Source organism: Haliotis rubra, unplaced genomic scaffold (assembly GCF_003918875.1).
Source record: "Haliotis rubra isolate DU_JTF1 unplaced genomic scaffold, ASM391887v1 Scf1482, whole genome shotgun sequence".
NCBI classification, from domain to species: domain Eukaryota; kingdom Metazoa; phylum Mollusca; class Gastropoda; order Lepetellida; family Haliotidae; genus Haliotis; species Haliotis rubra.
In genome coordinates, this window is record NW_025765428.1 from 135,212 (window position 1) to 151,328 (window position 16,117).

The 16,117-nt window shown below is 39.5% G+C and overlaps 1 protein-coding gene across 1 annotated transcript; it reads right to left on the bottom strand.

The window, feature by feature from the left end:
* Positions 1-2,306: 2,306 nt before the first annotated feature.
* Positions 2,307-15,132, bottom strand: LOC124269873. The gene is made up of 9 exons (XM_046704923.1): positions 15,015-15,132; positions 14,225-14,362; positions 13,660-13,755; positions 8,314-12,083; positions 7,271-7,450; positions 6,058-6,248; positions 4,954-5,175; positions 4,165-4,254; positions 2,307-3,631 (listed from the first exon to the last, which is right to left on the bottom strand). The coding sequence occupies exons 4-8, from the start codon at positions 12,071-12,073 to the stop codon at positions 4,165-4,167; spliced, it is 4,443 nt and encodes a 1,480-aa protein (XP_046560879.1). The 5' UTR covers positions 12,074-12,083; positions 13,660-13,755; positions 14,225-14,362; positions 15,015-15,132; the 3' UTR covers positions 2,307-3,631.
* Between the last annotated feature and the right edge of the window lie 985 nt (positions 15,133-16,117).

Genomic DNA, 16,117 nt, shown 5'->3' on the forward strand with positions numbered 1-16,117 from the left:
GTGCATCAGAATTTCATCTCGTTGTATATCGGGTACAAATAGCTAAATCAACGGTAGGGGAACGTGTGCACTGCACATCTGATTGCTATTTCCGGCGCTATATGCAAGACAATTACACACGTTAATCTTAATCCCCGCATATAAGACAATGCCTAGCAGAAACAAAATAGGTAAATAATCTTGTCTTGCGATGTTAAATTGCATAGTTGACGTCTTTATTTGACAAAGTCTCTTTTTTTGTTCGTTCACACGAAGCGATACAATGTCCTTTTATTACCCCCTGAAAAAGTTGGACGAAAGTGTAGCCCATAGATAAGCCGACCCCCTTCTCCAGACTGCTATTTTTTGTCCTCAAAATTCGGCTTATCTACGGTAATATACGGTGTACGTTCTTTTGTCTCTATCAGTCAAGACCCGTGAAGGTCCGGGTTAGAATGAACCTTCAGTAATCCATGCTTATCGTAAGAGGCGACTAACGGGATCGGGCTTGGTTGACACGTCATCTTATCCCAATTGTGTAGATTGATGCTCATGCTGTTGATCACTGGATTGTCTCATCCAGACTTGATTATTTACAGACCGCCGCCATATAGCTGGAATATTGCTGAGTGCGGCGTAAAACTAAATTCACTCACTCTATCAGTCAAGTGAAAGGAAAGTAACTCTACTGCAGTGTGGTGTACTAGACTTGTTTCACCAAACCAAACGTTTCACTATCAGAACATTTTTTATATAAAAAACTTCACTGTTCGGATTGACGCGGCCTGACTGTATAACATGTTACATTTGACCAATTTCTAATTGGCTTTGTGTATTCATATTGTCAGATATATATCCGGTTGGTACGTACGTACAACTAACGAGAAATGGATCATTTGGTTTTACAGAGTTATCCATGTAATTGCCTTATCTCAATTCAATATGTATAGTTGTTTATTATTTCAGTATTTAAGTTTATTTTTCAATTTTATTATTTTGTCTGAGTGACTTTTGTCTACAGTTTGGGTAGTGTCTTCGAATGCTCTATGTGTTTGAATGAGTTGGACTACTCTTTCACATACAGTCGATTTCAATAGTGTTTTCTAATGTATTGCCAAGCCACTGCTCGATATCTGCAACCCGTGAAGATACGTGTTAGAATTGGTCTTCAGCAACTCATGCTTGTCGTAAGAGGCGACTAACGGCATCGGTTGGTCTGGCTCGCTGACTTGGTTGACACGTCATCGTATCCCAAGTGTGTAAATCGATGCTTATGATGTTGACCAGTGGATTGTCTGGCCCAGACTCGATTATTTACAGACCGCCGCCATATAGCTGGAATATTGCTGAATGCGACGGCGTTAAATAATAAACAAACCTTGATGTACAAAATTAGGGGTCTATAGGACTGATTTCAGCGGTACTTAGTATTTACAGGTAATTTGATAGCTGGAAGATTGATAAGTGCGGCTTAATGATTTAATTGCTGGGTGCGGTATTAAACAACAATCAAACTAAAAAAAAGGAAAGAATGTCACTTGCATGAGTCACCACGTTTAACCACACTCCGGCACACACTCTCCTTCCCAGAGTTCCATGCGGCAAGCCAGCATAGTACCTCTGCCACAGGCCAGAAAAATGTGACGGTTCGTCACATCTTGCAATGTCCATTCAATATAGTGTACAGATTTCTTTTACTCTTTTATTTTTTGACGAGTCTACACATCTAACTAAACATCTTTAATAGAATGGTTTAGTTTCACTGAGAAAATATCCAAAAACATGTAACACTATTTCGATTTGCGTAGCGATTCTTTGTTTACATAGGTTGTACGGCTCCACGTGCTGTCATCGAAGCTGATGGAGAGCAAACGATGCCGCCAGTTTGATATCTAAATATGTACTGTCATAGACCTTACTGTCGCAGTTGTGGAAGAATATATATGTAACAATGTAAAACAATATGAAGAGATCGCCGAAAAGCTTTCGTGAGTCCAGTATCTTCTTATTATGAATATGCGCGTTTGATTACAAACAAGAGAAAAGTCCGGTCACGTGATATGCACAAATTAGCCTGTGGATGTCATCGCTGTACCGGACACACTCCGGCACAGCGATGACTTAACATAACATCACTGCCACAGGCTAATTTTAAGCTTTCCTTCAATGTGGCGCAGCACCAAAGCAATAGACACTATGAGGAGTCAAGATGTCGAACATTATCGACGCAACGTTTCTAACTTTGTTGTGCCACCACAACTAGATTCACATCTTTGCATCAGATTCAACCATTTTTCCTGAAAGCATTAACAAATAAAATACAAACGAAACATTGAATATTTTATTCATAAATACAAAGTACACAACAATATCGATAGCCTGTTGATTGAAGCATAATGGCAAATATCATTGGCGTATCTATCTTAGAATTATTCAGTCAACTAAAAGGATCATATAAGAACATAACATTGTAATCATTTCAAAATAAGTCACACGTGTGTCCCTAGATGTATATACACCATTCGGTTTTCAGTAAATTGCTACCCCTTTCATTATCTCAATTCGCATCGAAATCCAACCATTGTTTTTCTCGCAGAAAGACGTAAAATCCGGATGAAAACAGTATTCTGTAGGGTTTATGAAAACCCTATCTTTGAACCATATTGGTTTGCCTGGTAATGGTGCAGTCATTTGATACAACAAGAACGTGCCGTTTGATGTTACGTAATATTAATTTACTTCAAAATTAACAAACTGGAAACATATCTTAAACATAAACACCAGAGCCTACAGCTGTGAATGATGAATTAACTGCTTTGAGCAATGGTTCTCCTAAACCACGAATGATTTTTGAACAATAATATTGATACCATGAGGAAACAAATTAGATTTGCCGGGTGCTATAAAACTAACCGAGATTCGTTTTAAAGCCCATCGCAATAGTGCTACTATATTGAAACAAATTAACCTACAATAAGAAAAAGCTGAAAAAAACTCTGTTTCAGCTAATACTTCCCTTTAAGAAGTAGCCTCGTGGTTAGAGCATCAGCTGGTCACGCCTAAGACCCGAGATCGATTCCCAGTATGGTACCGTGTGTGAAACCTATTTCTGATGTCCCACCTCGTGATATTGCTGGAAGATATCAGCGTAAAACCACACCCGCTCACAACTAGTAAATAATCATTTTACTTCAATATTTGGAGGAAGACTTTTGACGGAATGTTGATATCGGGAGAGCCCAACTCCTACAGAAATCACATTATAGTCTTTTATGTACACCTTCACATGCATCCTGCCCTTGGGAATTAGTAAATCGTTGTAAGGTGATCTAAAAACGATTCGGTAAACAACTGCTGTGTACTTTACAGCCATAAACAAAGACATCTAAAGAAAAGAGCAGAATAATTTGATGTTCCAAAGACAACCCTTATAAAGAGTCTCAGCATCCCTTCTTTCCATGTTTGACCTTCACGTATCCTTATGGTCAATTTAAAGAGTTACGTGTCTTCCTTGTATTCAAGCCTGACCATTCATTCATTCATTCATACATTCATTCATTCATTCATTCATTCTGTCCAAGCCAGACCGCTTCTTTCTTCTTCACTATCACGGACAGAAACGGTTACGTTGTGGATCACTGTTCCCTCCCTTCTGAAACCAGAAGACATACATGAGAGAAAAAAATGGATTACTTTTCCACAAAAAGTCCCAAAAACCAAAACAAAACAAGAATGGGCAAAGAGGAATGATTCTGGCTCTTCATTGTGACTAGTCAACCGTTTAACAACTTGTCTCTCTCACCCAATCAATAATTTAAAAGCCCTTATTTTCACCAGTATTAGTAGTATCAGTTTAGTATTATTAGGAGAGGGTACTTATTACATAGAGATCGATATCTATGCACACTCATAATTGTTTGTCCGGGAACTGTTCGTTTCTGGGTGCAGGCAGATACCATTCGTGACCAACTCGTGTTATTCCGGGACAAGCCGAATAGCGGTTACGGAAAGGGGCGAGTGGTGACGAATGGGCAGACACAACACCTAAATGGACACCATGGTATAAGGATGGATGCTGCTGTCTAACAGTACAAAATGGCAACTTGGTCAGTCAGCCCAATTATAGATAGGGGGTTGCATTTAGGAGAGGATGCTTATTAGGTAGAAATCGGTATTTGTACACACTTATAGCTGTTTGTCCGGGAACTGTTCCGCTAATTTCTTCTCAAATAGTTTCTCACAGATGATCCCAGATTCATAGACTTCTGTGTCATCCTGGTGACAAAATAAATGAAACATGGAGACAAATATCATTATAAGTTGTAACATGAACACTTCAAATACATATCAGACAGGTTCGAAACATTAAACGCTGAACATGAAATTAAGTGTCTGGATCAAATCAAACTTTCAGTGATCTTTAACCACGCTTGCGGTGGGGTAGCCCAGTGGTTAAAGCGTTCGCTCGTCACACGGAAGACCCGTCGATTCCCCACATGGGTACAATGTGTGAAGCCCATTTCTGGTGTCCCCTGTCGTGATATTGCTGGAATATTGCTAAAAGCGGCGTAACACTAAACTCACTCACTTTAACCACGCTGGTTACTATTCAAGCGTTCGTAAAATAATCTGGTGTGGTAAAAAACAAGCGTCACAAAATGATAATTTGTTTTGGGAATGACAGCAAAATGTTTATCTACGTAAAATTTTGCGAACTTAACATGGCTGCCGTTGGGCATATTGGATGTTTGACCACCACTTGTGTAACAAAACTCATGAACGACTGGGCCCCTTCCACAAAGTGGTCGAAGCGCCAATATGATGGTAATTTCTTTAGTTTTATCGGTAGTATCCTTTCTGAAACTGAACCCTGACTTTGGTTCTTGCCATCTCTAAATATAGATCTGTGAACATTCCATTTCGAGTCACCTACGAATGACATTCACATCAGGTAAAGACGGTTGTTACACTCACCTTATTGAAAAGATGGCTATTGGTGAAGACGAGTCTCATGTCAGCAGCATAGTCTTCTAGACGCTCGTACCTGCCGGACCTCAACTTGTGGGCAATGAGATCCAGCCACATGGCCCGCTTGACCACCTTGTAGTAGCCAGGGACGTCATCTGATTTGATCTCTTTGCAGAACGGATCACTTTGCTTGTGGTTGTACACTGCGTTGAAAACCTTGAAACATGCCTGTAAATGGAAAGATTGCAACATGGTACTAACATTAAAGGCGATTTGTATCGTTCTATTTGTGTAATTCAGACAAAATATTCCGGACAAATATCACCTGTACAAGGAAAATAAGTCTCCCTTCGAATACAGGATCTCATATCAGTGTACATTTGAAAACTGCATCTGACACAAGTTACAAACCCTGCCACTAATTCTTGCACCTAACATGAGACCAGTCTCATAGAATGGTGTCTTCTATGGAATACTCTAAGGGACATTCTCAAGAACTCGCCTTGTCGCTTCCTCGACCTTTGAAGACGACACAAAAGTGCGAGAATGCGAATAATTTTGTGTTATGTATTTTGTACACAGCACGTTTTGTCAAAAGGTATCGCGAGAGTGCGAGATCGCGACGATGTCCCTCACTGCATTCCATAGTCTGCACTATATTTTCTAAGATTTAATGGAAACTATTAATTTGAATAACAATATCCCATATGTTTCAAAAGACAAACGCATCAATGTATAGACTGTCAACTAGATTACCTTCCGGTTCGCCATTGAAACTGTCTCTGATGGCCATGTGTCAGTTAGCTAATCTACTAACAGAATGGAATTTGTTATCTTGTTGTCTAATGTCGATGGTCGTACGACCCGTGAAGATTCGGGTTAGAATTGATCTTCACTAACCCATGCTTGTCGTAAGAGGCGACTAACGTGATCGGGTGGTCAGGACATGTCAGTGTATCCCAATTGTGTAGATCGATGCTCACTGGATTGTCTGGTCCAGACTCGATTATTTACAGACCGCCGTCATAAAGCTGGTCTATTGCCGAGTGCGGCGTAAAACTAAACTCACTCTTTGTCCTACAATGGTGACAGAAACAGAATCGCACTCACATCAGTGTGCTGGAAGCCTCGTTTAATTGGCGGAGGTATAATTTCCTCCGAAGATGATGCATATATATCTTTCTTCTTCACTTTCTTCTTCTTTCCTTTCACAGATTTAGGACCAGGAGACTTAGTAGGTGTACGCGGAGCTTGACCGCCACTTCTCTGTCTCTTCTTTTTAGGTGTTGAGTCGGTACCAACTGATGTGTTTCACAGAAAGCAATAAAATACAATATGAACACTACACTCCCAATATTCTTACATCATAACTATAATCCAAGTTCCACCCAGGTTATGGAAGCCATTGAGCAATATCCAAAGGCTGGAAAACCTGACGTTTCATGAGACCTAACGTTTCAAAGGGTCCCCTTTCTCTACAGCACCAGTGTTATCATAACCACCATACCATACTGATTGGATGTATCTTGCATAAAAGGATTTGTGAGTACAACACATAAGGCTTTCGGATATAAGGAGCACTTGATATTATCTTACCTCACACATAAATATCGTTTTCAGATTGGCTGAGCCTATCAATGTAACCCGCTAACAAGCGAGTAACAATTTTTATGTTACTGGCTGGAAAAGCAAAACTGTGGGAATTCGGTTGGTACTTGGTGTTGGTAGTGTTGGGCTGTTGCCTAACTCCTGTACTGATTATGATCCTATACTCGTGCCTCAAACAGTTCAAAATTAACATTGAAGTGTTCGGTAAGATAAATACATTGTTCACTGGTCCCTCGGGGACTTTGAGTTGATGTACCCTCTATGTTTGTTTATGTATCCCTCGTACTTCGTTGGCTCGTCAGGTAAACATCGAAACAAACATGAAGCCCATTTCAGGTGTCCCCCCGCCGTGATGGCTACATCTAAAAGCGGCGACACCAAAAGAGGTGTTTCATATAACATAAACAAACATAGAGTATCTGGACGTCATGCAGCTTGACGTGGGAGGAAAGCAAGAAGTGAAGCTGTCTCAGACTTTACCAACAACAAACAAAGGCATGACGCTAATAAGCCTAGCAACATAACCTGTATTTCGAAACCCAGACACATCGGTTTCTGATATGATTTTGGAATTCAACTCACAACAGCTAATTGCGGCGCCTTGGACAACAGGTGGTGTATATACAATCAAATAAATCATCATATACATCAACACATCTGTAATACAGTGATGTTTGGAACAATAAGAGCCTCCTGGATTATGTAAAACCTTCACCTTTCCTGTTGGACCTTGGTTTTGACCTCTTGGTGTCCACACCATTTTCATCTAGGCCCTGTAACTTCCTCTTCCGGTTCCCGTTCTGTTGTTTCTTTCTCGGAGATCTGACTGCAAGACTTTCCTCGGCTTCATCATCATCTTCACTTTTATCTTCACAGCTATCAGAATTCTCTTTGCCTGAATAAACCAGAGGTCCCATGGAAATACTCCTTTAAAAATGATCTTATCAGTATGGGAAACATTTGATACGACCCTTGACGTTGTTTGCTTGTTTCACGCAAAACTCGTTCCATGAATATCCCTGCTATATGCCAGCTGTCTTTGAATAACCGAAGCTTAACCCCACAATTCAGTTATGGATATCATGATCATTAATATAAGCATTTGGGATACCATAACATGCATCAACCAAGTCAGCAACTATCCCTGACTATCGGGCCCTTAAGGTACCTCCTACAAGCAGTATCAGTTCTCATCTGATCTGGAGAAGACATGGTTTTGTGGGCTCTGAGATAAGTGTTGATACTGGGAACCTATTAAACAGGGATACCTAAAAAGGTCATGCATACAAGAACCTTAAGGTGACCATTTTGCCCACTTCAAACAGTGTGGATTAGAATTAGGCTTGTTTGTTCTTTAAAGCCGCTCTCAGCAATATTCCAGCTATATGAGACGGGTATGTAAATAATCGAGTCAATACAAGACAACAGAAATCACACTTGTTTCAGTGTGAAGAATGACAACTATATCAAATTTTCCTGAGCAGTTGGGTCCTTCGTTAAATCAATCTAAGCAAGAGTGAAACAGCTTGAATCACAGACACCGTTTCAGTCATATTTACAACAAGTTCAGAGGTTCGCTGAAAAGCATAGAATACCTGTATTACATCCTTTCAATGGGCAGTGGGGTGTTTTAGCAATAGACAATTTGAATTACAATTACAATTTGCCAAACCGACATCCTGTTAATGTCACTACTGCATCCACATACATGCAAGCCTATGGCATTGTGACTACAGGCAAGAAAACAAAGAACAGTACCTTCTCCGAAATATTGAGGATAAGATATTTCGGTATCATCCCGCAATGTAACACTCTCTTTTCTGGTGTCTTCAGGAGTTTCCATCTTGTCTTGGTGGTTATGAATTCTCATAATTTCTGACAAAGATGGTAGAACAGATTCGTTGCTAGATGCTGTTCCAATCTCAACATTTAAGGCAATATTTGACACATGGTTTGCCAGGCTTGTCTCTGAAGGGACATCTTTAAGTGGCGAACCCTGTTCTTTCTGTGGAATTTGAATTGTCTCTGGGGTCAGTGATAACACTGACACGCTTTCATCATTTGTTTGTTGTGAATTCAATTCATTATTATGTGGCTCTGGTGACCTTTCATCAAATAACTCTGTCGCTGTGGGTAGGTTCTCAGGCTGTTCAAAATGGTCCTGTTGACTGATGTCATGTTCCCAATATGAACCATTATTTACCTCTATCCCTTCATCTGTCCCAGGTTTACAAGCCACATCTCCATGTGCATCTGTATTTCCATTTTCAGATCCATTTTCATTTCCATGGTAATCAGTTTTTTCAGTTAGAAGTCCATCTACATATTCATGTGCATCCGTATTTCCAAGTCCATCTATAACTGCATTTCCATCCGTGTTCCAGTCAGGTTTTCCATCTACATTTCCAAGTTCATCTGTATTTCCATGTTCATCTATAACTGCATCAACATCTGTGTTCGAGTCTTCATTTTCACATGCAGCAATATCCTTCAGTCCTGAGCTGCTGACTTCCAGTTCATTATCACCAGTTGAAGATGTATCCAGGACCATCTCGTATTCATTTACCAGCTCAGTGATAAAGCCAATCCCTTGTTTCACGACCTGTTTAAACAAGTATCTCTGCGTACACATCTCCTTTTCTGTATCTTTGCCTAAAATATCAGCATTATCTTCAAAACACTGCACAGACATTTCACAAGCAATCAGTGATGAAACTTGATTTATTATCATATCGTATATCTTTTTGCTTTGGTTGTTGTAAAAGGACAATCCAGTGTGTACATTAAACTTTCGGTTGATCTCATTCAACTTTTCAATTTGATAGCTGAGATCGTTGATATCTGATGTGACATCTTTTCCACTGTTGAGACCAGATAGCTTTCCAAGTATGACTTCTAATTGACTTTTTTCAACTTTCATTTGAACTGGTGTCACTTTATCCTGCCTTCTTAGTCCTTCCTCACTGAATATCTCACTACTTGAAACTTTTGTAGAGCTGACACATTCAAGAACCAATTTGTTTTCTCTGTCTTCTCCTCGGTCTGTTTCCTTATTGGGAGGTAGTCTGACCATTTGTTCCAGCTCAGGAGGACTACCATAATCAACACCATCTCCACATGTTCCAAAAGAACAGGGTGCAGCAGATGATACGTCTAGGTCATTACAAGCTGTTTGATTGTCAACTGACACATTATTGTCTTTATAAAGTGTCTGTGACCTTCCATCATCCCCAGTGGCGGCTGGTTGCAGTTTTGTAGCTTCATTAGATACAAGGCCTTGGGAATTATCCATCGTCTTACCTTGAGGTGACACTGAACCATGTAAAACAGTGTCACTGCATACCTGGAGTGAGATGTCCTCATTGTTTTCATTCCCTGAAATCAGTTCACATCTTGAACTGTTTGTGCTGTTATTATGAGACATGTGCCATCCCTGAATGTCCTCAGGTGTAACTGACTCTGGTGAGCTGAACGCTCTCCGACAGCTCTCAGTAGAACTGCTTGCTGATGGCACAAGGGAAAGTGAACTGAGTACTGACTCTGCACTGGTAGGTGCAGTCTGAATGCATTGATCTTGTAAATCCTGAACTTTGTCCAAAATCTTCTGATCGATTTTCTCACTTTCTTCTTGCAGTGTAGTTGATCCGAAACAATTTGGCTGAATGACTGATTTCATGACAGCATGTGTATCTGATTTCTCTTGCCTGAGAGATTCCATGATTTCCGAGCTTACAACAGTGTCATTCCTGTCTTCAGTTTTGCATTTTTCACCATCAGATGACTCACTGTCCTGTACTGTAAGTATAAGCAGTGGGCCTTGTTCCTTGTCACAATATCCTTTAGTTGCAATCGTATTGTTACGGGATGATTCTTCAGCTGGTTCTGGAATAAACACGATTTGTCCATCATTTATTTCATAGCGAACATGTACCATTTCTGTTTCAAATGGACTCTCCCCTGGATTCAAATCAGCAGTCTGGATCGTCTGTACAGCAGCTTCGTCCTCAGATATCTTTGGACATATCCTAACAGGCTTTGAACAAGGGACAGTGTGCTCCACAGCTGACTTACATTTGGATGTGTCTCGCTTTGCACGTGGGACCTTTGGCATGGGAATCTGTTGTCTTGAAAATGGCTGCAGCAGAGAATGCTGGGATGGCATGATGCTCGTCATTGGATATGCTAGTGCAGCGGATAGATTCTGCATGTTCTGGTCTGGTTGCATTGGACATTCTGGTTGGAATATATCACAGCCTTCTGTTTCTGTTGGCGTGAACTGTACCTCAACTTCATCATTGTTTAGCCAAGTCTTAGGAACAACATACAGGTTCTTTATTTCATTTCCATTTGGAAGCATGGCGTTTTTGACATATCCATAATTATGCCGACTTGTTTCTTCCATCTCTTCCATTTGAACAGGTGCTTCTTCTTCAGGGATCTGTACATCCGATACTATTTTAACCATCTGCATATCAGGAATGTCAATTTCCTCTCTGCTTAGTGGATAGTGCTCTTGCCTGATGCTGCTATAGCTTCTGTCTTCTGTCCTTAGAGCTGGTCCTCTTCGGTATAATTTCTTGCTAGATTTTGGATAAAATCGTTTATACAGACTCTCTTTCATTGATGGTATTTTTTCAGTTGCTGATTTCCCGGTGTCTTTATGAGCCTCGATGGAAGCAAGAGCTGTCATTGTTTCCAAGTTCAGACTATCAATCTCTGCTGCTCTAGACAACACACTCATTTTTCTTCCTTTATTGTGATGGCCCTGTCTCCTTCCTTGTACCTGTGGAACAAAGCTGTGACCTGCTAACGTCTCAAATATCCCTCTCTGGTCAACAGAGAAAGGTTGTAAGTCATTTGTAACATGATCATTTTCTTCGCCAATATGAATATCAACACCTTTCAAATGACTCTTCTCCTGACATGAAGACGGCATCTGCCAATTGTTTGCTCCTGAAGGGGCATGAAGAAATTGTGACAGCTCAGATATTTCAAAGCTTGATAACGAATTCTTCATATTGGGTGGATTTGAGGTTTCATCCATAAGATTGTGAGGTGCAAAACTACTGAGACTGTTCTCGTCAAAAAGTGATTCTCCTGGAATGTTCACGATCTTAAGAAGATCTTGAACAGTGCTAATATCGCTGTCTCCATGGTCAGCGAACATACTATCTTGGTTCATGTGGTCTGTCAAACCGGAAACACCAGTCTCCTTTTCAAGCAGGGCTTGGAGGTTCATCACATCCACAGTCCAGGACTTTGGGTCCCCACCCTCTTGGCCATTAAGGATAGGGAAAGAAATTTCTGAATCCATATGCGCTACGTCAGAATCAGATAAAATTGGATTTAACGGTGAACTACACTTATTTGTTGTTTGGATCATTAAAACATCCCTGCAACCAGGATTTGTATGACTGCTTGAAAGGCTTGCTGAAATCTGGTTGTCCAACTGTGCCTTCCGTAGAACATCAGTCATGTTATTTCTTGCAGATTCTAAAGGTTGTTCCTCAATTTTCATGGGGGGCTTCCTACAAAAGGAAAGTCGTTTCAAGTACCAAGTTAAAACAAATGAACTAAGAATGCAAAAAAAATCTATGGCTGACAGGAAATGTTGGAATAGGGTTGAAAAAAATAACCCAAAAAGAGATACAAAAGAATAAAAACTTTACATTATTTCAGTAAGCCAAGAATATTAAAACCGCTACTTCTGTCCTTACTACTGCTTAAATTCAGGTTAAACATCATCACAGTCTTGGTATTTTTTTATATATCACTAGGTCTGAAGTATACCTTAATGCATGCAAGTCTGTTACAGATTTTGTTAGTTTTTCCAATTTCGGCCATGCTTTTACCTCTACTGTTTCAGTGATATTTACCTTTATGCAGCCAGGAAGCAGAGAGTAGTTTACATGTGGTTGTCATTTATTTGCGATTTATTTCACTGTCATGAAATGAAAGAATTTCAGTGCTTAGCAATCAATGGCATCTGTTTCAGATTCAGAAACTCTAGACATTCCTACTCAGAACTTTAAATATTATGGTGGCTGAGAAGATTTCAAAAAAAAATCCAAATTGGAAATTTGAACAAATTAAAACCATAGAAATCTGAGTCCAATGATGGTGCTTGACATCCTTCTTCAGAGAGTTCTAAGTAGAAGTTGAAATTGATCATGAATGGATTCCAGGTTCATTTGGATCTTTAGTTATTGTCTGATCAGTTGAGTGTTTCAGCCCTTAAAGGAATAACCAGATAATGTGTCTGTGATGGAAATAAATATGGATTGTTTATATTTTCGGAACATAAGAAAATGGGAACCTGTAAACTATCCGACATTTTTGCAAGTTTGAGTGTGAGCCGGTGAGCTTTTATGGCATATTTGGTGAAGGTTACCAAGATTACAATAAAATATAGATGAGTCTTGTGTGAGTTTAAAGTTCCAATGTAAAACGTTATCCTGGATCCCTGTAGCCACATCAATTAATACTGTTAAAAAATGATACCAGTAAGATAAGTAAATAATGCCATATTTTATGTAAATGTAACTTTTGATTTTATTATGCAACTGTTAGTTGCAAACCGACTAATATGCTGCTCTGAATATAATGTCCAGAAGCATTTGGAATTGAGTGAGTGAGTGAGTTTAGTTTTACACCGCACTCAGCAATATACTAGCTATATGGCGGCAGTCGGTAAATAATCGAGTCTAGACCAGACAATCCACTGATCAACAGCATGAGCATCGATCTGCGCACTTAGGAACCAATGACAGGTGTCAACCAAGTCAGCGAGCCTGACCACCCGATCCCATTAGTCGCCTCTTACAACAAGCATGGGTTACTGAAGATCAATATTCTAACCTGGACCTTCACGGGTGCTTTTGGAATTGATAGTGTTAGGGTTTACATATAAGTATACCATGGACGAATAGTATAAATCTGAAAAGATGCATACATTTTCCACACTACCATGAGAATTAATAAAAACTTAACAATGATTACCAATTCCGTTAATAATGTTAAAAAACACAAACAGAGTCAACACTGGAAAACAAAGTTTTATACCTTAGTGGAACCCTGCAGAGACATGGTGAGTGGTTAACTTACTTTATCAAAGCAAATAAGAATCTGATTGGTGCACAGGGGACATGTGATCATGTCAGCATCTGCTGACACAGATTTACACCATTCCACTTGGATGCACTGCAACAGAAATCAATAATGTCTCAATGGCTAGTTGACATAATACATCACCTTAACTACCACATGTAACATGCTGAGCTTAAATTCACAAACATTTATAGACAATCTCAGACAATCATAGTAAATCCTAAACTTATGATTGTCTACACTCAAATTATAGTACATAAACAGAGGCTGTTTGTAATAGATTTCAATATATATCCTTTCTGAGATCCGTGAAAAACACTATTTTATGATAATTCTTTGGATGTTTGATCGCTTATTTAATTGAAAACCTTCTAGCTGAATTCTAAATAATCCTCTAGAAATGACCCTTCAAATTAAAGAAATTTTTAATCATCTCACAACCTGTTGTTGCACATGTTATTAATGTTTGATTGGCATGATACATTAACTGAACACAAGTTGTCAGCACAACAAGTGTTCGTTTTTTTCAAAATAAACAAGAACCTTGACCAAAAAGGATTACCTTAAAGCAAACAGAGTGACCACATGAGAGGTATGTTGGAGCTGCATCAGTGTCCAGTGCGAAGTCCTGGTGGCAACTCGGACATTGTCCAGTTTCTGTTTCCAGCAAGGGCTCTTTGTCATACATCTCCATCTCAACCTAAGTTGTAGAAACAAATCTTGAAGAGTTCGTAAAATGCCACGTTAGCGTTAGCACTTACCCGAACCAAATGATCATTAAACAATCTCTGCAGAACATTTAAACGGCGAATCAATCCGTACATTTCACACTGCTGTATTTTGTGAGTGGAGTTTTAGGGGCTAAACAGAGTTATACAGCAACATTACTACTTTTATGGCTCATATAAAAATCACGTATATAATGCTGGTTATTTACAGGAGGAACTATCATTATAATGTGTAATTTAGATTATGTTAAATCGGCCCAGGAAATCTATGGGCCCAAATCTATAAATAGCGAACAGGCCTAACGCTGAACGCATATTTAATATGCGTCTTGGCGTTTCAAATTCAAATATCTAAATATATTCTATCAATTCAAGTTTATTATCAAGATGTCCATATACGACTATTACTACAGACATATCGTCCCAAACCTTAAACTGTCAACGTGTAAAACGTTGTTACGTTGTGGAAACAAAGAGAAATTTCTCCATGCGGAAGTCATTATAAGTTTCCTTGCTCCGCCATGATGAAACCGTTTCTGAGAGTGAGAGGCGGATGAAAAGTTTGAAAGGTGGTAGACGATTACGAAAGAAAGGCAATGCATGTGCATTCATAAATGTACGTACCAAATCCCGTTGCATTCTATGGACACATTTATAAAAATTAAGAATCAGGCTGACATCTTTAGACGTTATGACGGCTGATGTATTTGATCAGCGTCTTTGGACGTCGCACAAGTTTCGACGTCCGGCAAACAGCTTCGTTACGAAAAAAGATTTTTAAAACTAACAACTCAAAATCAACATTATATTGAAGATAAATTCGATATCATAACAGGAAATGGTATTAAATTTAAAAAACAAAACAAAATATGTTATATTTTTTTCCAAACCAACAACCGTTACTTTCAAGGGACGTAACTCTCGATGGTGATTTATTTGCCTATATAGAGTATATCTTTAGAAGGCAAAGGTTCGAATACTGTACACCTCCAGTGACGCTGATGACGGATTTTCTAATATGGAGTTTATACATTTTTCTTTCATGTACTTGATATTTTGTTATTCACACGAGCGCTTCTGATGATATTCACGAAGTAAAACCCTTTCCCCATCCATACCAAATATCTTAAAAATAGCACAGATGATTGTACGATTTCAGGAAGGTTTAATCAGGCCTTGTTGAACTTTGATCAAACAACTTCTGAGCAATGGCGCTCTCTGAAATGAGCATGCTTGAGTGTACACAAAGTTGTGTAATGTAAACACCGAAGGCAGGAGCTGTCGGTGTATTGCTCGACATGAAGGTAACAGTTGAATGCACACTTTTTGTCATTGTCATACAGTCTTTTGAGGCGTTTTGTATATTTAACGGGGTGGAATGGGTTAAGGTGGTGTGGGATAAGGTGGTGTGGGATGGGTTGAGGTGGTGTGGGGTGGTGTGGGGAGGTGGTGTGGGATGGGTTGGGTGGTGTGGGATGGGATGGGTTGGGGTGGTGTGGGATGGGTTGGGCACCGTGGGGCGATGGTGGGTAGTGTTTGTTTGCTTTTAGTTTATCTTTATGGATAGAACTAATTACTAATTACGAAACTGGGGTGGTATCACTGGTAGGACTTCACGGTATTACCGGTATACTGATATACCGCAATACGCTTTTCAAACTATACGTATTATAACTTAACACTTAAGTTCCAAATATATCGCAATACGTATGGCAATACGGATACCT

Excerpts from the sequence above, each read along its gene's own strand:
- LOC124269873 (XM_046704923.1), bottom strand. The coding sequence starts at position 12,073 with ATGAAAATTGAGGAACAACCTTTAGAATCTGCAAGAAATAACATGACT. Across the intron at positions 7,451-8,313 it reads TCCTCAATATTTCGGAGAAG|GCAAAGAGAATTCTGATAGC; the intron begins GTACTGTTCTTT and ends TGGTTTATTCAG. Across the intron at positions 4,255-4,953 it reads ATAGCCATCTTTTCAATAAG|GATGACACAGAAGTCTATGA; the intron begins GTGAGTGTAACA and ends TTTTGTCACCAG.